General features: G+C 40.8%; 1 protein-coding gene across 2 annotated transcripts in view; it reads left to right on the plus strand.

The window, feature by feature from the left end:
- TDRD12 (tudor domain containing 12) overlaps nucleotides 1-13,820 on the plus strand; it is an 82,229-nt gene that overhangs the window by 55,111 nt on the left and 13,298 nt on the right. For both annotated transcript variants that reach the window (XM_068528345.1, XM_068528346.1), the window contains exons 22-23: nucleotides 1,649-1,748; nucleotides 13,057-13,244. In XM_068528345.1, the coding sequence (XP_068384446.1) occupies nucleotides 1,649-1,748; nucleotides 13,057-13,244 (288 nt within the window). The remainder of the gene's footprint in view (nucleotides 1-1,648; nucleotides 1,749-13,056; nucleotides 13,245-13,820) is intronic.

Here is a 13,820-nt window from a genome sequence, read left to right on the forward strand (position 1 = left end):
TTCTGGATACAACTGCTTTGTCAGAGAGATGCGTATATGCATTGAGAAACTTCTCCCAGTCTGTGGCTTGCCTTTTCACTCTTTTAAGAGTCTTTCAATGGACAGACATTTTTAATTTTGATGAAATGTTTTATGCTTACTGTTTTATTGTGTTTTAATATAAGAAATAATTTGCCTATCTCTAGACCATGAAGACATTCTTCTATATTTTCTTCTAGAAGTTTTATAGATTTAGCTTCCACATTTAGGCATATAATCTATATTGAATTAATTTTTGTGTATAGTGTTTGATATGGGGCAAGGTTTACTTTTTTCTGTATGGATAATCTCTTGCTCCAGCATTCTTTATTTAAAACGCTGTTGTGTTCTCACTGAGTTGGTGCCTTTGACATAAACCAGACGATAGTATATGTGATCCATTTGTGGACCCTCTCTGTTACATTGGTCTATTTGTCTATTCTTAGACCAGTACTACACTTTTTTAAGTACTGTAGCTTATAGTGGGTCTTGGGAAATGGTATTTAAGTCCTCCAACTTTGCTCTTCTTCAAGGTGGTTTTGGCATTTTAAGTCTAATGCATCTCCATGTTTATTTTAGAATGGGTTGTCAGTTTCTTCAAAAACATTGCTGGAATTTTGATAACTGCATTGATTATATGAATCAGTTTGGAGAACATGGATATATCTTAACAGTCAGGAGATCCCTAAGTCAGGGATCCAGACACGATGCCAATACTTGATCAGTGGATCTCTGGGACTGAGTAGTAGATGTCTGTTAGATATCTACTGGATTGAATTTAATTTTAAGATAACTATTGAAATTAACTTCTTTGAATTATGTACATTATCCAGGTTATTAGCAGCAATTTAAATTATGCCTTTAAATAAAATATTGAATTTTAAAACTGAAGCTTTAACTATTTCTCAGTTTGGGTTACGGAATGGCTCCTGGTTTAGAGGTTCATTGGCCTCTGTTGTGGGTTATAGTGACGTGTTTCTGATGCAGAGTCTTTATTTTGGAAGTATGTTTTGTTCATTTACGTACTGCATTTAAGACTGGAGAAATAATGCAGTAACTCTGTCCTTTTTTTTTTTTTTTTTTTTAAATTATTTATTTATTTATTAATTTATTTATGGCTGTGTTGGGTCTTCATTTCTGTGCGAGGGCTTTCTCTAGTTGTGGCAAGCGGGGGCCACTCTTCATCGCGGTGCGCTGGCCTCTCACTATCGCGGCCTCTCTTGTTGCGGAGCACAGGCTCCAGACGCGCAGGCTCAGCAATTGTGGCTCACGGGCCCAGTCGCTCCGCGGCATGTGGGATCTTCCCAGACCAGGGCTCGAACCCATGTCCCCTGCATTGGCAGGCAGATTCTCAACCACTGCGCCACCAGGGAAGCCCCAACTCTGTCCTTTAAGTTTCCTCAGTGCCAGTTAAATTTTAGGATGCCTTTCCACTTACTTACACACTGTTAGTGTCATCTGAAGGATTTAATTAACTTTACAGCATTTGGTTACTTAACTTTACAGCATTTGCAATACAACTTCTCTGATTTTGATGCTAGATTAATTTTCCTGGTGAATACTTTAAAATTGATGTTGAAAATTGTTATTGTTTTTTCCTGGTTTTAAAATCCTGTTCCTTTTTTTGCAGAGACAAAAGGATCTGTCCTGATCGACACCATGTTAATCCAGAAGTAGACATGCCAAGGAAGTTATCCAACCAAACTCTACCAGTGTCTGGATACATAAAAGTAAGTCCTATTAAAGAACTTGTCCAATGATTAATGGTCATTTTAATGAACAACTTTCATTCTTTAAGAGGTAGAATTTAATAGAATGCAACTATGACAGTATTAATTACCACCATTAATCTGACAGTAGGCACTTATTTTAAGGGTTCTTATATGGTGCCGTATTTCAAGGTGCCAGTTTGTTCAGAAAACCAAGATCAAATTGGAAGATAGATAAACCACTTAAATTTAGGGATTTCTTAGATATATTTTTAGAAAGTTGTTTCCCTTTGGGGACTATTAAAAATAATGTGATGATTACGTGAACCTTTTCAGATCATCCGTGATTATTCCTTTGGGGAATATTCTGAGATGCAGATAGAATTGCTGAGTTGAGTTGTCACTTTCTTGTGACTCTTTTTTTTTTATTATTATTTCTTCCTTTCTTTTTGAGTTTGAGTGTTCTGCCTTCACCTTCCCTTTCCCTTAGGGCGAATCTGTTATGTTCATTCATGCCTGTGCTCCTCCTTGTGTGGCTATGCTGTACTCGTTTCCTGGGGCTGTTGTACAGATACCATGAACTGGGTGCCTTAAAACAGCACAGAGTTATTCTCTCACAGTCCTGGGAGCCAGAGTTTGAAATCAAGGTGTCAGTCAGCAGGCTGTGCTCCATCTGAAGACTCTGGAAGACAGTCCTTTTCCTGCCTCTTCCAGCTGCTGTTGACTCCAGGCGTTCCCTGGCCTGTCCTCACCTCGTGGCCACGTCCCTCCAGTCTCTGCCTTCATCTTCACATCACCCTCTCCTCTTCTCTCTGTGCCTCTTACAAAGCACACTTGTCAGTGGATAAAGGGCCCACCCGCATAATCCACAGTGATCTCCTCACCCAGAGATACTTAATTACATCTGCAAACACCTTTTTTCCAAATAAGGTCACAGTCAGAGATCGTGGGAGTTAGCACAGAGATAGTTTTCTTTGGGGGCATGGCTGGAGGCATGGATTACCATTCAACCCAATACAGGTTTCATTGATGAAATGATTTTTTTCTTTAATTTCTGATTCTTTCCCAAGTTCCATCACCTCATTTCTACATTTTAAAATTCTGATTTATGTGGTTCTTTTATATCATATATCATTTTCTTAATAAGCTAAAAGGCAGCTAGTTTTGAAATTGGAGTACAGTTTTAATCTGTTTTGTGGGTACGTTTTTCTGGTGGCCTTCATTGTCTCTAGGGACTGTTATTCTGCTTATTCCCTTTTTTCTTATTGTAACTTAACATGGGATTTGACCTTGATACTTTGCTGTTGCTCATTTTTTGACAAAATTCCTTTTCCTTAAATTTAAGGAGGAGGTGTGGGTCAGGATAACTTTTCTAATTTCAGAGTTTCCATTTCTGTTGTTTCCATGTCTTGTTAAAAAAAAAAAAATGAAAACACAGTTTCTGAGATTTTTGAGATGCCCTGGCTCTGTGCCCCTCACCCAGGTATATCTGGCCTTTTTCTTCCTTCATCTTTCTTGTCCCTGGGTGGACAGTTAGGAGATTTCACAGGGGCCCAGCCTTCACCCACTATCAGAATGCGTGAAAGCCTTCCGGTTCAGCTGCCCTTGTCAGCCCGGCCCACCGTGTTTTCGGTGAATACCTGCTGCCTCTTGTGGAATCCTCCTGGTCCTAGTCTTTCAGACGAGCTCATACCTCCCACTGCTGCTTCCTGCACAGACAGTGATGCCATGCAGGTCTTGTGATGTGGGTGGGTTTTACTCATCTGCTATTTTTGTTGTTGTTATCTAAGTTAATAGATTTTATTTTTTTGAGCAGTTTTAGTTTTACAGAAAAACTGAGCAGAAAATACAGAGTTCCCCAGTACTCTCCCCCGGCACCCCCCACCAGTTTCCCCTGTTATTAACATCTTTCATTATTGTGGTACATGTGTGATAATAGATGAGCCAATATTGATAATTATTATTATTATTTTTTAAAAAATATTAATTTATTTTTTAAAGAGCTCCTGACTTATTTATTTATTTATTTATTTACTTTATTTATTTTTTTGGCTGTGTTGGGTCTTCGTTTCTGTGCGAGGGCTTCCTCCAGTCGCGGCAAGCGGGGGCCACTCTTCATCGCGGTGCGCGGGCCTCTCACGGTCGCGGCCTCTCCTGTTGCGGAGCACAGGCTCCAGACGCGCAGGCGCAGTATTTGTGGCTCACGGGCCCAGCTGCTCCGCGGCATGCGGGATCCTCCCAGACCAGGGCCCGAACCCGCGTCCCCTGCACTGGCAGGCAGATTCTCAACCACTGCGCCGCCAGGGAAGCCCCGGAAGCCCCCCTGATAATTATTATTAACTAAAGCCTACAGTTTAAGTTAAGGTTCACTCCTTGTAGTGTACGTTCTATGGACTTTGCCAAGTGTATGACGACACATATCCACCATTACAGCATCACACAGAATACTTCCACTGCCCTGAAAATCCCCTGTGCACTCCACCCGTCCACCCCTTTACCTCTTCCCCAGAATTCCTAGCAGTCGCCCATCTTTTTACCGGCTCTGTAGTTTTGCCTTTTTCAAAATGTCATATAGTTGCAATCATACAGGGTGTAAGTTTTTTGAACTGGCTTCTTTCATTTAGCAGTTTGCATTTAAGATTCTTCCATGCCTTTTTGTGGCTTAATAGGTTATTTTTATTGCTGAATGTACTACAGTTTGTTTATCCATTCACCTATTGAGGGACATCTTGGTTGCTTCCAATTTTTGGCAATTATGAATAATGCTAGGATAAATATTCAAGTGCAGGTTTTTGTGTAGACAGAAGTTTTCAACTCATTTGGGTAAATAAATACCAAAGAGTGTGACTGTTGTGTGTGATTATATATAGTAAGACTATGTTTTGCTTTGTAAGAAACTACAAAACTGTTTTCTGAAGTGACGATACCATTTTACATTCTTACCAGCAATGAATGAATGAGACTTCTTGTTGTTCCACAACAATACTTGTTGTGCCAGTATTTGACGTTGTCAGTGTTTTAGATCTTAGCCATTCAATTAGGTGTGTAGTGGTATCTCATTGTCTTAATTTGCAATTCCCTGATGACATGTGATGTTGAGCACCTTTTCATATGCTTATTTATCAGCTGTATGTCTTCTTTGCTGAAATATCTGTGAGATAATATGTTCAGGTTTTTTGCCCAGTTTTTAATTGAGTTGTTTGTTTTCTTATTATTGAGTTTTAAGAGTTCTTTGTATATTTTGGATACTAGTCTTATCAGATATGTGTTTCGTAAAAATTTTCTCCCAGCCATTGGCTTGTCTTTTCATTTTCTTTATATAGTCAGCTCCTGTTATCCGTGGATTCAGCCAACCTCAAATCTAAAATATTTGGCAAGCAAGACTTGAATTTGCAGTGGTCCAGCAACTATTTACATAGCATTTGCATTGTATTTACAACTATTTACATAGCATTTACATTGTATTAGGTATTGTGAATAATCTAGAGATGATTTAAAGTATATCCTCAGGCTGTCCTTAGGTTATATGCAAATTCTTACACCATTTTATGTAAGGGACTTAAGCATCCAAGAATTTTGGTATTCACAGGGGGTCCTGGAACCAATCCTCCGTGGATACTAAAAGATGATTATAGTGTCATTTGGACAGCAGAAATTTTTAATTTTAATGAAGTCCAACTTTCCAATTTTTTCTATCACAGATTGTGCTTTTGTCGTTATATCCAAAGAGTCAGTGCCAAACCCAGGGTCACCTGGAGTTTCTCCGATGTTATCATCCTCATCTGCTTTTATTTTGGGGTCCATGGGGATATTTTGTTAATTACGTTTTGTTGCAGTATGTCCCTGGCTTTGGCTTTGCTGTCTCACTGCTCTGTCTGTCTTTATGTGGGGGATTCAGAGAGAGTCAAAAAATATAACGGCTCACTGCGGCCACCTTCCCAGAACCCCTCCAACCAAGACCCTCCTTTTTATTTAATTTTATTTTTATTTTTTACTTTATTGAAGTATAGTTGATTTTCAATGTAGTGTTTCTGTTGTACAGCAAAGACTGATTCAGATACATATATATATATATATAGATATAGATATAGATATCTATATATCTATATTCTTGTTCATATTCTTTTCCATTATGGTTTATTACAGGATATTGAATATAGTTCCCTGTGCTATACAGTAGGACCTTGTTGTTGTTTATCTGTTTTATATGTATTAGTTTGTATCTGCTAATCCCAAACTCCTAATTTATCCCTCTCCCACCCCCTTTCCTCTTTGGCAACCATAAGTTTGTTTTCTATGTCTGTCAGTCTGTTTCTGTTATGTAAATAAGGTCATTTGTGTCATATTTTAGATTCCACGTATAAGTGATATCATATAATATTTGTCTTTCTCTGTCTGACTTACTTCACTCAGTATGATCATCTCTAGGTCCATCCATGTTGCTGCAAATGGCATTATTTCATTCTTTTTTATGGCTGAGTAATATTCCATTGTGTATATATACTACATCTTCTTTATTCATTCATCTGTTGATGGACATTTAGGTTGCTTCCATGTCTTGACCGTTGTAAATAGTGCTGCTATGAACATTGGGGTGCATGTATCTTTTCGAATTAGAGTTTTCTCTGGATATATGCCCAGGGGTGGGATTGCTGGATCATATGCTAGCTCTATTTTTAGTTTGTGAAGGAACCTCCATGCTGTCTTCCATAGTGGCTGCACCAATTTACATTCCCACCAACAGTGTAGGACGATTCCCTTTTCTCCACATCCTCTCCAGCATTTATTGTTTGTAAACTTTTTAATGATGGCCATTCTGACCGGTGTGAGGTGGTACCTCATTGTAGTTGTGATTTGCATTTCTCTAATATTTAGTGATGTTGAGCATCTTTTCATGTGCCTTTTGGCCATCTCTGTGTCTTCTTTGGAGAAATGGTCTTCTGCCCATTTTTGATTGGGTCATTTGTTTTTGTTCTTGTTTTAGAGTTGTATGAGCTGTTTGTATATTTTGGAAATTAAGCCCTTGTCAGTCGCATCATTTGCAAATATATTCTTCTGTTCCATAGGTTGTCTTTTCATTTTGTTTATGGTTTCCTTTGCTGTGCAAAAGCTTATAACCTTGATTAGGTCCCGTTTGTGTACTTTCGCATTTATTTCTGTTGCCTTCAGAGACTGACCTAAGAAAACATTGGTACAATTTATGTCAGAGAATGTTTTGCCTATGTTCTCTTCTAGAAGTTTTATGGTGTCATGCCTTATATTTAAGTCTTTAAGCCATTTTGAGTTTATTTTTGTTTATGTTGTGAGGGTGTGTTCTAACTTCATTGATTTACATGCAGCTGTCCAGCTTTCCCAACACCACTTGCTGAAGAGACTGTCTTTTCTCCATTGTATATTCTTGCCTCCTTTGTTGAAGATTAATTGACTGTAGGTGTGTGGGTTTATTTCTGGGCTCTCTATTCTGTTCCATTGATCCATATGTCTGTTTTTGTGTCAGTATCACACTGTTCTGATTACCATAGCTTTGTAGTATTGTCTGAAGTCTGGGAGAGTTATGCCTCCAGTTTTGTTCTTTTTCCTCAGGATTGCTTTGGAAATTCTGGGCCTTTTATGGTTCCATATATATTTTAGGATTATTCTAGTTCTGTGAAAAATGTCATGGATAATTTGATAGGGATCACATTAAATCTGTAAATTGCTTTGGGTAGTATGGCCATTTTAACAATATTAATTCTTCCAATCCAAGAGCATGGGATGTATTTCTATTGAATCATCTTCAATTTCCGTTATCAGTGTTTTATAGTTCTCAACATACAAGTCTTTCACATCCTTGGTCAGGTTGATTCCTAAGTATTTTATTTTTAAAAGGGATTTTTTTTTTTAACTTTCCCTTTCTGATATTTCATTGTTAGTGTAAAGACATGCAACAAATTTCTGTATGTTACTAATCTTGTATCCTGCTACCTTGCTGAGTTCATTTATCAGTTCTCGTAGTTTTTGTGTGGAGTCTTCAGGGTTTTCTATATACAGTATCATGTCATCTGCCTATAATGATACTTTCACTTCTTCTCTTCCAATTTGGATACCTTTTATTTCTTTCTCTTGTCTGATTGCTGTGGCTAGGACTTCCAATACTACATTGAATAGAAGTGGTGAGAGTGGGCACACTTGTCTTGTTCCAGATTTTAACGGGAAGGCTTTCAGCTTTTACCATTGAGTATTATGTTGGCTGTGGATGTGTCATAAATAGCTTTTATTATGTTGAGATATATTCCCTCTGTACCACTTTGGTAAGAGTTTTTATCATGAATGGATGTTGAATTTTATCAAATGCTTTTTCTACATCTATTGAGATGACCATGTGGTTTTTATCTTTACTTTTGTTGATGGAGTGTATCACATTTATTGATTTGCGTATGTTGAACCATCCTTGTGACCCTGGGATGAATCCAGCTTGATCGTGGTGTATGATCTTTTTTATGTGTTGTTGGATTCAGTCTGCTAATATTTGATTGAGAATTTTTGCAACTATATTCATCAAAGATATTGGCCTGTGATTTTATTTTGTGGTGTTATCTTTGTCTGCTTTTGGTATCAGGGTGATAGTGGCTTCATAGAATGACTTTGGGAGTGTTCCCTCCTCTTCAACCTTTTGGAAGAGTTTGAGAAGGATTGGTATTAGTTGTTCTTTGTATGTTTGATAGAATTCCCCAGTGAAGCCATCTGGTCCTGGACTTTTGTTTGCAGGGAGTTTTAAAATTACATACCCCCATACCCCTGGTTCCCAGGGTATCTGCTTTCTGTCACTATGGTTTTGTCTTTTACTGGAATTTCATATTAATGGAATTGTACAGTATGTGGTCTTTTGAGTCTGATTTCTATTACTCAGTGTATTACTTTTGAGATTCGCCTGTGTTGTTCTATTTTATTGCTGTGTAGGATTCCATTGTGTGTTTGTCTGTTCACAGATCGGTGGACATTTGGGTTGTTGACAGTTTCTGGCTGCTTTGATCATTTGTGTTACATCTTTGACAGTACATTTTCTTTTCTCTTGAGTAAGACCTAGGAGTGGAATTGCTGAGTCATATGATAAGTGTATGTTTGTAAGAAACTGCCAAACAGTTTTCCAAAGAGGTGGTACCATTTCACATTCTGACCAGCACTACATGCAAGAATTCCAGCTGGTCCACATTCTCATCAGTACTTGGTATTCTCAGTCTGTAATTTTTGCCACTCTGCTGCATTTGCACTGGTATCTTATTTGTGTTACCCTGGTGATAAAGAATCTTAGACATCTTTCCACTGCTTACTGGCCATTTGTATCTCTTCTTTTGTTAACTTTCTGTTTAGAATTTTTGCCCATTTTTTATTTGGGTTTCCTTCTTGTTGAATTTTAACAGTTCTTTATATATTCTAGATATCCTTTGTCAGATATATTGCAAATGTTTTCTCCCAATGGAAGAGCAAAAGTTTTTAATTTTGATGAAGCCTAGTTTTTTACTTTTTTATTTTGTATTTTGTGCTTTTCATGCCATAAGAAATCTTTGCCTACCATATGGTTGCAAAGATTTTTCCCAGCGTTTTTATTCTAGAAGCTGTATAGTTTTACATTTAGCTCTGTGATGCATCTCAAGTTAACTTTTGTATGTGGCAGAGTTTTTTAAAAGGAGGCAAGGTTTTTTCTTCTGGATAATTGGTTGCTCCAGCATCATTTACTGTAAAGACCTTCTTCTTCCCCTAAGTTACGTTGGCACCTTTGACAAAAATTAGGAGACCATATATGTGATTTCTGAATTCTTTTTTTACTATTTATTTATTTATTTGGCTGTGTCAGGTCTTAGTTGCAGCACGCAGGCTCTTTGTTGCAGTGCGTGGGCTCCCTAGGTGTGGTACGCAGGCTCTAGAGCACGCAGGCTTAGTTGCCCCCCTCACATGTGGGTTCTTAGTTCCTCGACCAGGGATCGAACCTGCGTCCGCTGCATTGGAAGGCAGATTCTTAACCACTAGACCACCAGGGAAGTCCTGATTTCTGAATTCTTTATTCTGCTCCTTGGTTTCTTTGTCCTTATACAGTATCACACTGGCTTGATTACTGTAGCTTTATAATCTTTTTTTCTTTTTTTAAATTTTATAGCTACTTTTATTTTTATTTATTTATTTATTTTTGGCTGTGCTGGGTCTTCGGTTCGTGCGAGGGCTTTCTCTAGTTGCGGCAAGTGGGGGCCACTCTTCGTCGCGGTGCGGGGACCGCTCTTCATCGCGGTGCGCGGGCCTTTCACTGTCGCGGCCCCTCCCGTTGCGGGGCACAGGCTCCAGACGCGCAGGCTCAGTAGTTGTGGCTCACGGGCCCAGCCGCTCCGTGGCATGTGGGATCTTCCCAGACCAGGGCTCGAACCCGTGTCCCCTGCATTAGCAGGCAGATTCTCAACCACTGCGCCACCAGGGAAGCCCAAGCTTTATAATCTTGAAAACTGGTGGGTAAGTCTTCCAACTTTGCCTGTCTTCTTCGGTATCCTTTTGACTATTACTTTGCATGTCCATATAAAATTTTAGACTCAGGTTACCAATATCTATTATACTTAGAATCCTGGTGGGATTTTGATTGGCATTTCATTGAGTCTGATACCGAACCAACCTTGGGTCCACTTGCCTGTGTGCATGGTAAAGCCACTCTACTGACACCAGGTTGTAGTGAAGGAAGTTCAGCGTTTATTGTAAGGTGCCAATACAAGGAGAACGAGTGGCTCATGCTTTAAAAACCCCCAACTCCCCAGTGGGTTTCAGGAAAGCATTTTTAAGGCCAGGTGAGGGATGGGGAGTGAGAGGGTAGGTGATCAGCTCCTGCACAATTCTCTGATTGGTTGATGGTGAGATAACAGAGTGGTGTCACGGGGATTAACATTATCAATCCTTAGGCCCCAGTAGGCCTGGGGGCTATGTGCTCATTGGTCATCAAGTAGTTAACATCTTCTATTTGGTGTGGGGTTTTCACATCTGTAAAACAACTCAGGAAACACGCACAGATACAATTACCTGGGTACTTCATAGAGAAGCTAAAGCAGAGGATATGGGGGAGGGGTCTGCCATGGGAAGGCCCCACAGGGTCCTACTCGGTTTCAAGTCTATAGATTAGTACAGGAAGAATTGACATCTTAGCAGTACTGAGTCTTCTTAGTCCATTAACGTGGCATATCACTGCATTTGTCTAGGTCATCTTTAATTTTCTAAGCAATGTGTTACAATTTTCAGTAGGTCTTTTACTTTTTGTGTTAAACTTATCCCTAGTATTTCGTGTTTTTGGATGTCATTGTTGTTTTTCCTTAAACTTCATTTTCTAATTGTTTTAGAAATGCGATTGATTTCTGTATCTTACCTTGTGTCCTGCAACCTTAACAAACTGAATTACTGGTGAGAGGGGAATCGAAACAGGTGGGGAGGTGTGTGGCCAGAAGGGACCCTCCCACGTGCCCAGGACTGAGGGGTTTCCCGCCACCCGGGATGTTCGGTGCTGGAACCAGGACGAGTGGGTCACCCGTCTGGAGGCCTCACGCTCTGCCCCTCCTGTCAGGAGAGTCCAGTCCACAAGCTGCTTTTTGCCACCTCCGTTTTTGCCAGCTCAGTGTGTCGTGGATGTGCTGATGCCGTGTGGAGGGGACTGCCACAGACTGATGCCTGCTCGGCCTGGACTTTGTTCATCAGTGTGTGCTGAACACAGAGCCTTCTAACGTAGGAAATGTGGGGGAAAAGGAACTCTCCCCTTATTCCTGCCATCCTAAAACAGTCACCATCGGCATCTTAGTATATTTTCTCTGTTACTTTTCTTTGTGCATCTTTCAGGAAATATATTTGCAGTTGGAGTGTATGTTATATCCTGCCAAGCTCTCATAACATTGTAGTGAGAGTTTTTCCTATCCCCTGCACCTCCTCCCCACTGACTCCTGTCACCCAGTGGGCTTCTGTCTGGGATGCCAGGTTGTTGGGGCCCCTAAACCATAGGGGAGAAGACTCCCTGGGAGAGGCCATGTGCCAGGCTAGAAGGAATACTGAATTCCCTGCCCAAGATGAGGGCCGGCTTAAAAGAGCACTGGGGGTTCACTGAGGCAGATTCTCCACGGGCTGGAGGATGGCTGGGTTGGGAACCATGATAGATGTGCTACTTGTCCTCTCCCGGCTCTCCTTCCAGTGGGGATGGTCAGCAGTGAGTAAGATGGTGACCGTGCTGCGGAGAGGATGAAATGCAGTGAAGTTCTGCGGTGTGTGCTGGGGGACACGGGGCCCTTTGGAAATTAGAGGCAGGGAGGGGCCCTCTGAGGAGGGGTCAGCTGCCCTGAGGGCCAAATGATAAGAAGGATCCAGCCATGAGACTATCTAGGGAAGAATATTCCAGGCAGAGGAAGCAGCAAGTGCAAAGGCCCTGAGGTAGGAGTTATGTGGAATGTTTGTGGAGTAGGACAAGGCTTATGGCGAGTGTGAAGGGGGCAGGCAATGAAGCTGGGGCGGGGGGCAGCACAGAGGAGAGCCACAGGCTGTCAGCCCTGTGAGATCCAGCACCTTTTGGTCACAAGGGCTGACCTCTCCCCTGCCTGCCCTGCCTCCCAGATGGCACTGCCCACCAAATAACCACTGCTCACTCCTGCCGTCTGCTCACTCCTGCTCTGTAGCCAGGGCTCCCTGCCCTAATGCATACTGCTTGCCCCCCGTCTGGAAGGCCTCCTCCGTACTCTTGCATACCTGTGCACGCCGACACCCCGACACATGCCAATAACCCTGTGTACGCTTGCCTGTGAAGAGTTATCTTCTTGACCACACACCAGCTGTGGCACATCTGTCCACCCATGGTTGCTTAGGGTCCCTGTAGGACATGCTTCCTCTCTGTGTCCCTTGTGCCTCATACACAGCAGGCTCTTACTAAAATACTTCAGAAAGGGCTCAAGAGACAAGGAGGCTATTTTTTTTAAGGATTTTTATAAAGTGCAGTTAAAAAGTAAACAAAGGAACACTTACTAATAATAAAGCTTTAGACTAATATTTACCCAAAGCCCCTTCCATTAGATTTAAAGTGAAACTATAATTATTTGTGTGTACGCTAAGGTTTTTATTTTGTGTTTTGGTCAGTTTCCTAGTTTATTTTTAAATCCCTGTTGTGTGCTTTGGGCTCTTAGGTCAGGTGCTGACTTCTGCAGATACCTCTTTGCTTCAGAGTGAGGTTTTTTTTGAAGGGATTTTATTTTATTTTATTTCTTTAACATCTTTATTGGAGTACAATTGCTTTACCATGGTGTGTTAGAGTGAGTTTGTTTTCTGAATATGTTTACTGTTTATGTTTCAGATAATACCCTTTTATATTTTGAATGCAACAAATTACTTTGGTCGTGTAGTTGATAAACATGTGGATCTTTATGCAACTCTTACTGCTGAAATGAAAGAGTATTTTGAAGATTCCAGTAACAAAACAACTGTTGAAAAGGTGGAGAAATTTGGATTATATGGATTAGCAGAAAAAGTAGTTTTCCACAGGTAAACTGTCTCTTTATTTCATCTCAAGAGGTTGTGAAGCATAAGGTAACTTCAAGTGGCGTTGAATCCCTCTTTTCATCTCTGTGCATCTGACCGGTGTACACATACTGAGCCTGGCTGCCTCCCGGGAGGGTGCTGGTGGGGTCGCGCCCACCCTAGTCCGGCTCAGCTGTGCTCTCGAGGCTCATCTGCCCTGGGGCTGCTGAGCACAGAGCGTGGATGACAGTGTGACATTTACATATGGGCCGTCATCGACTCACTTAATTCTTAAGACATTCCTATAAAGTGGGCACAGTTCCCATTTTACAGATAAGCAGACTGAGCCCTGGTGAGGTTACGTAAGTTAGCTAGGTCAGCTCAAGAAGTGGCGCTGTCAGCGTTCCATCCTGCCTCGTGTGCCTGTTTGCACCGATGTCCCTCGAATGCCCCACCCGTCCCCGCTTGGTGATAGCCCAGATTGAGAACCTTGGAACATTTAATTTGCTATGTTAATTTTCCTTGTGTTGTCAGATGAAGGAATTTCCTTTATTCAACATAGGTATACTTGAATTAAATAAATCATGGCTAAGTGCTCTT

Source organism: Eschrichtius robustus, chromosome 19 (assembly GCF_028021215.1).
Source record: "Eschrichtius robustus isolate mEscRob2 chromosome 19, mEscRob2.pri, whole genome shotgun sequence".
Classification (NCBI taxonomy): domain Eukaryota; kingdom Metazoa; phylum Chordata; class Mammalia; order Artiodactyla; family Eschrichtiidae; genus Eschrichtius; species Eschrichtius robustus.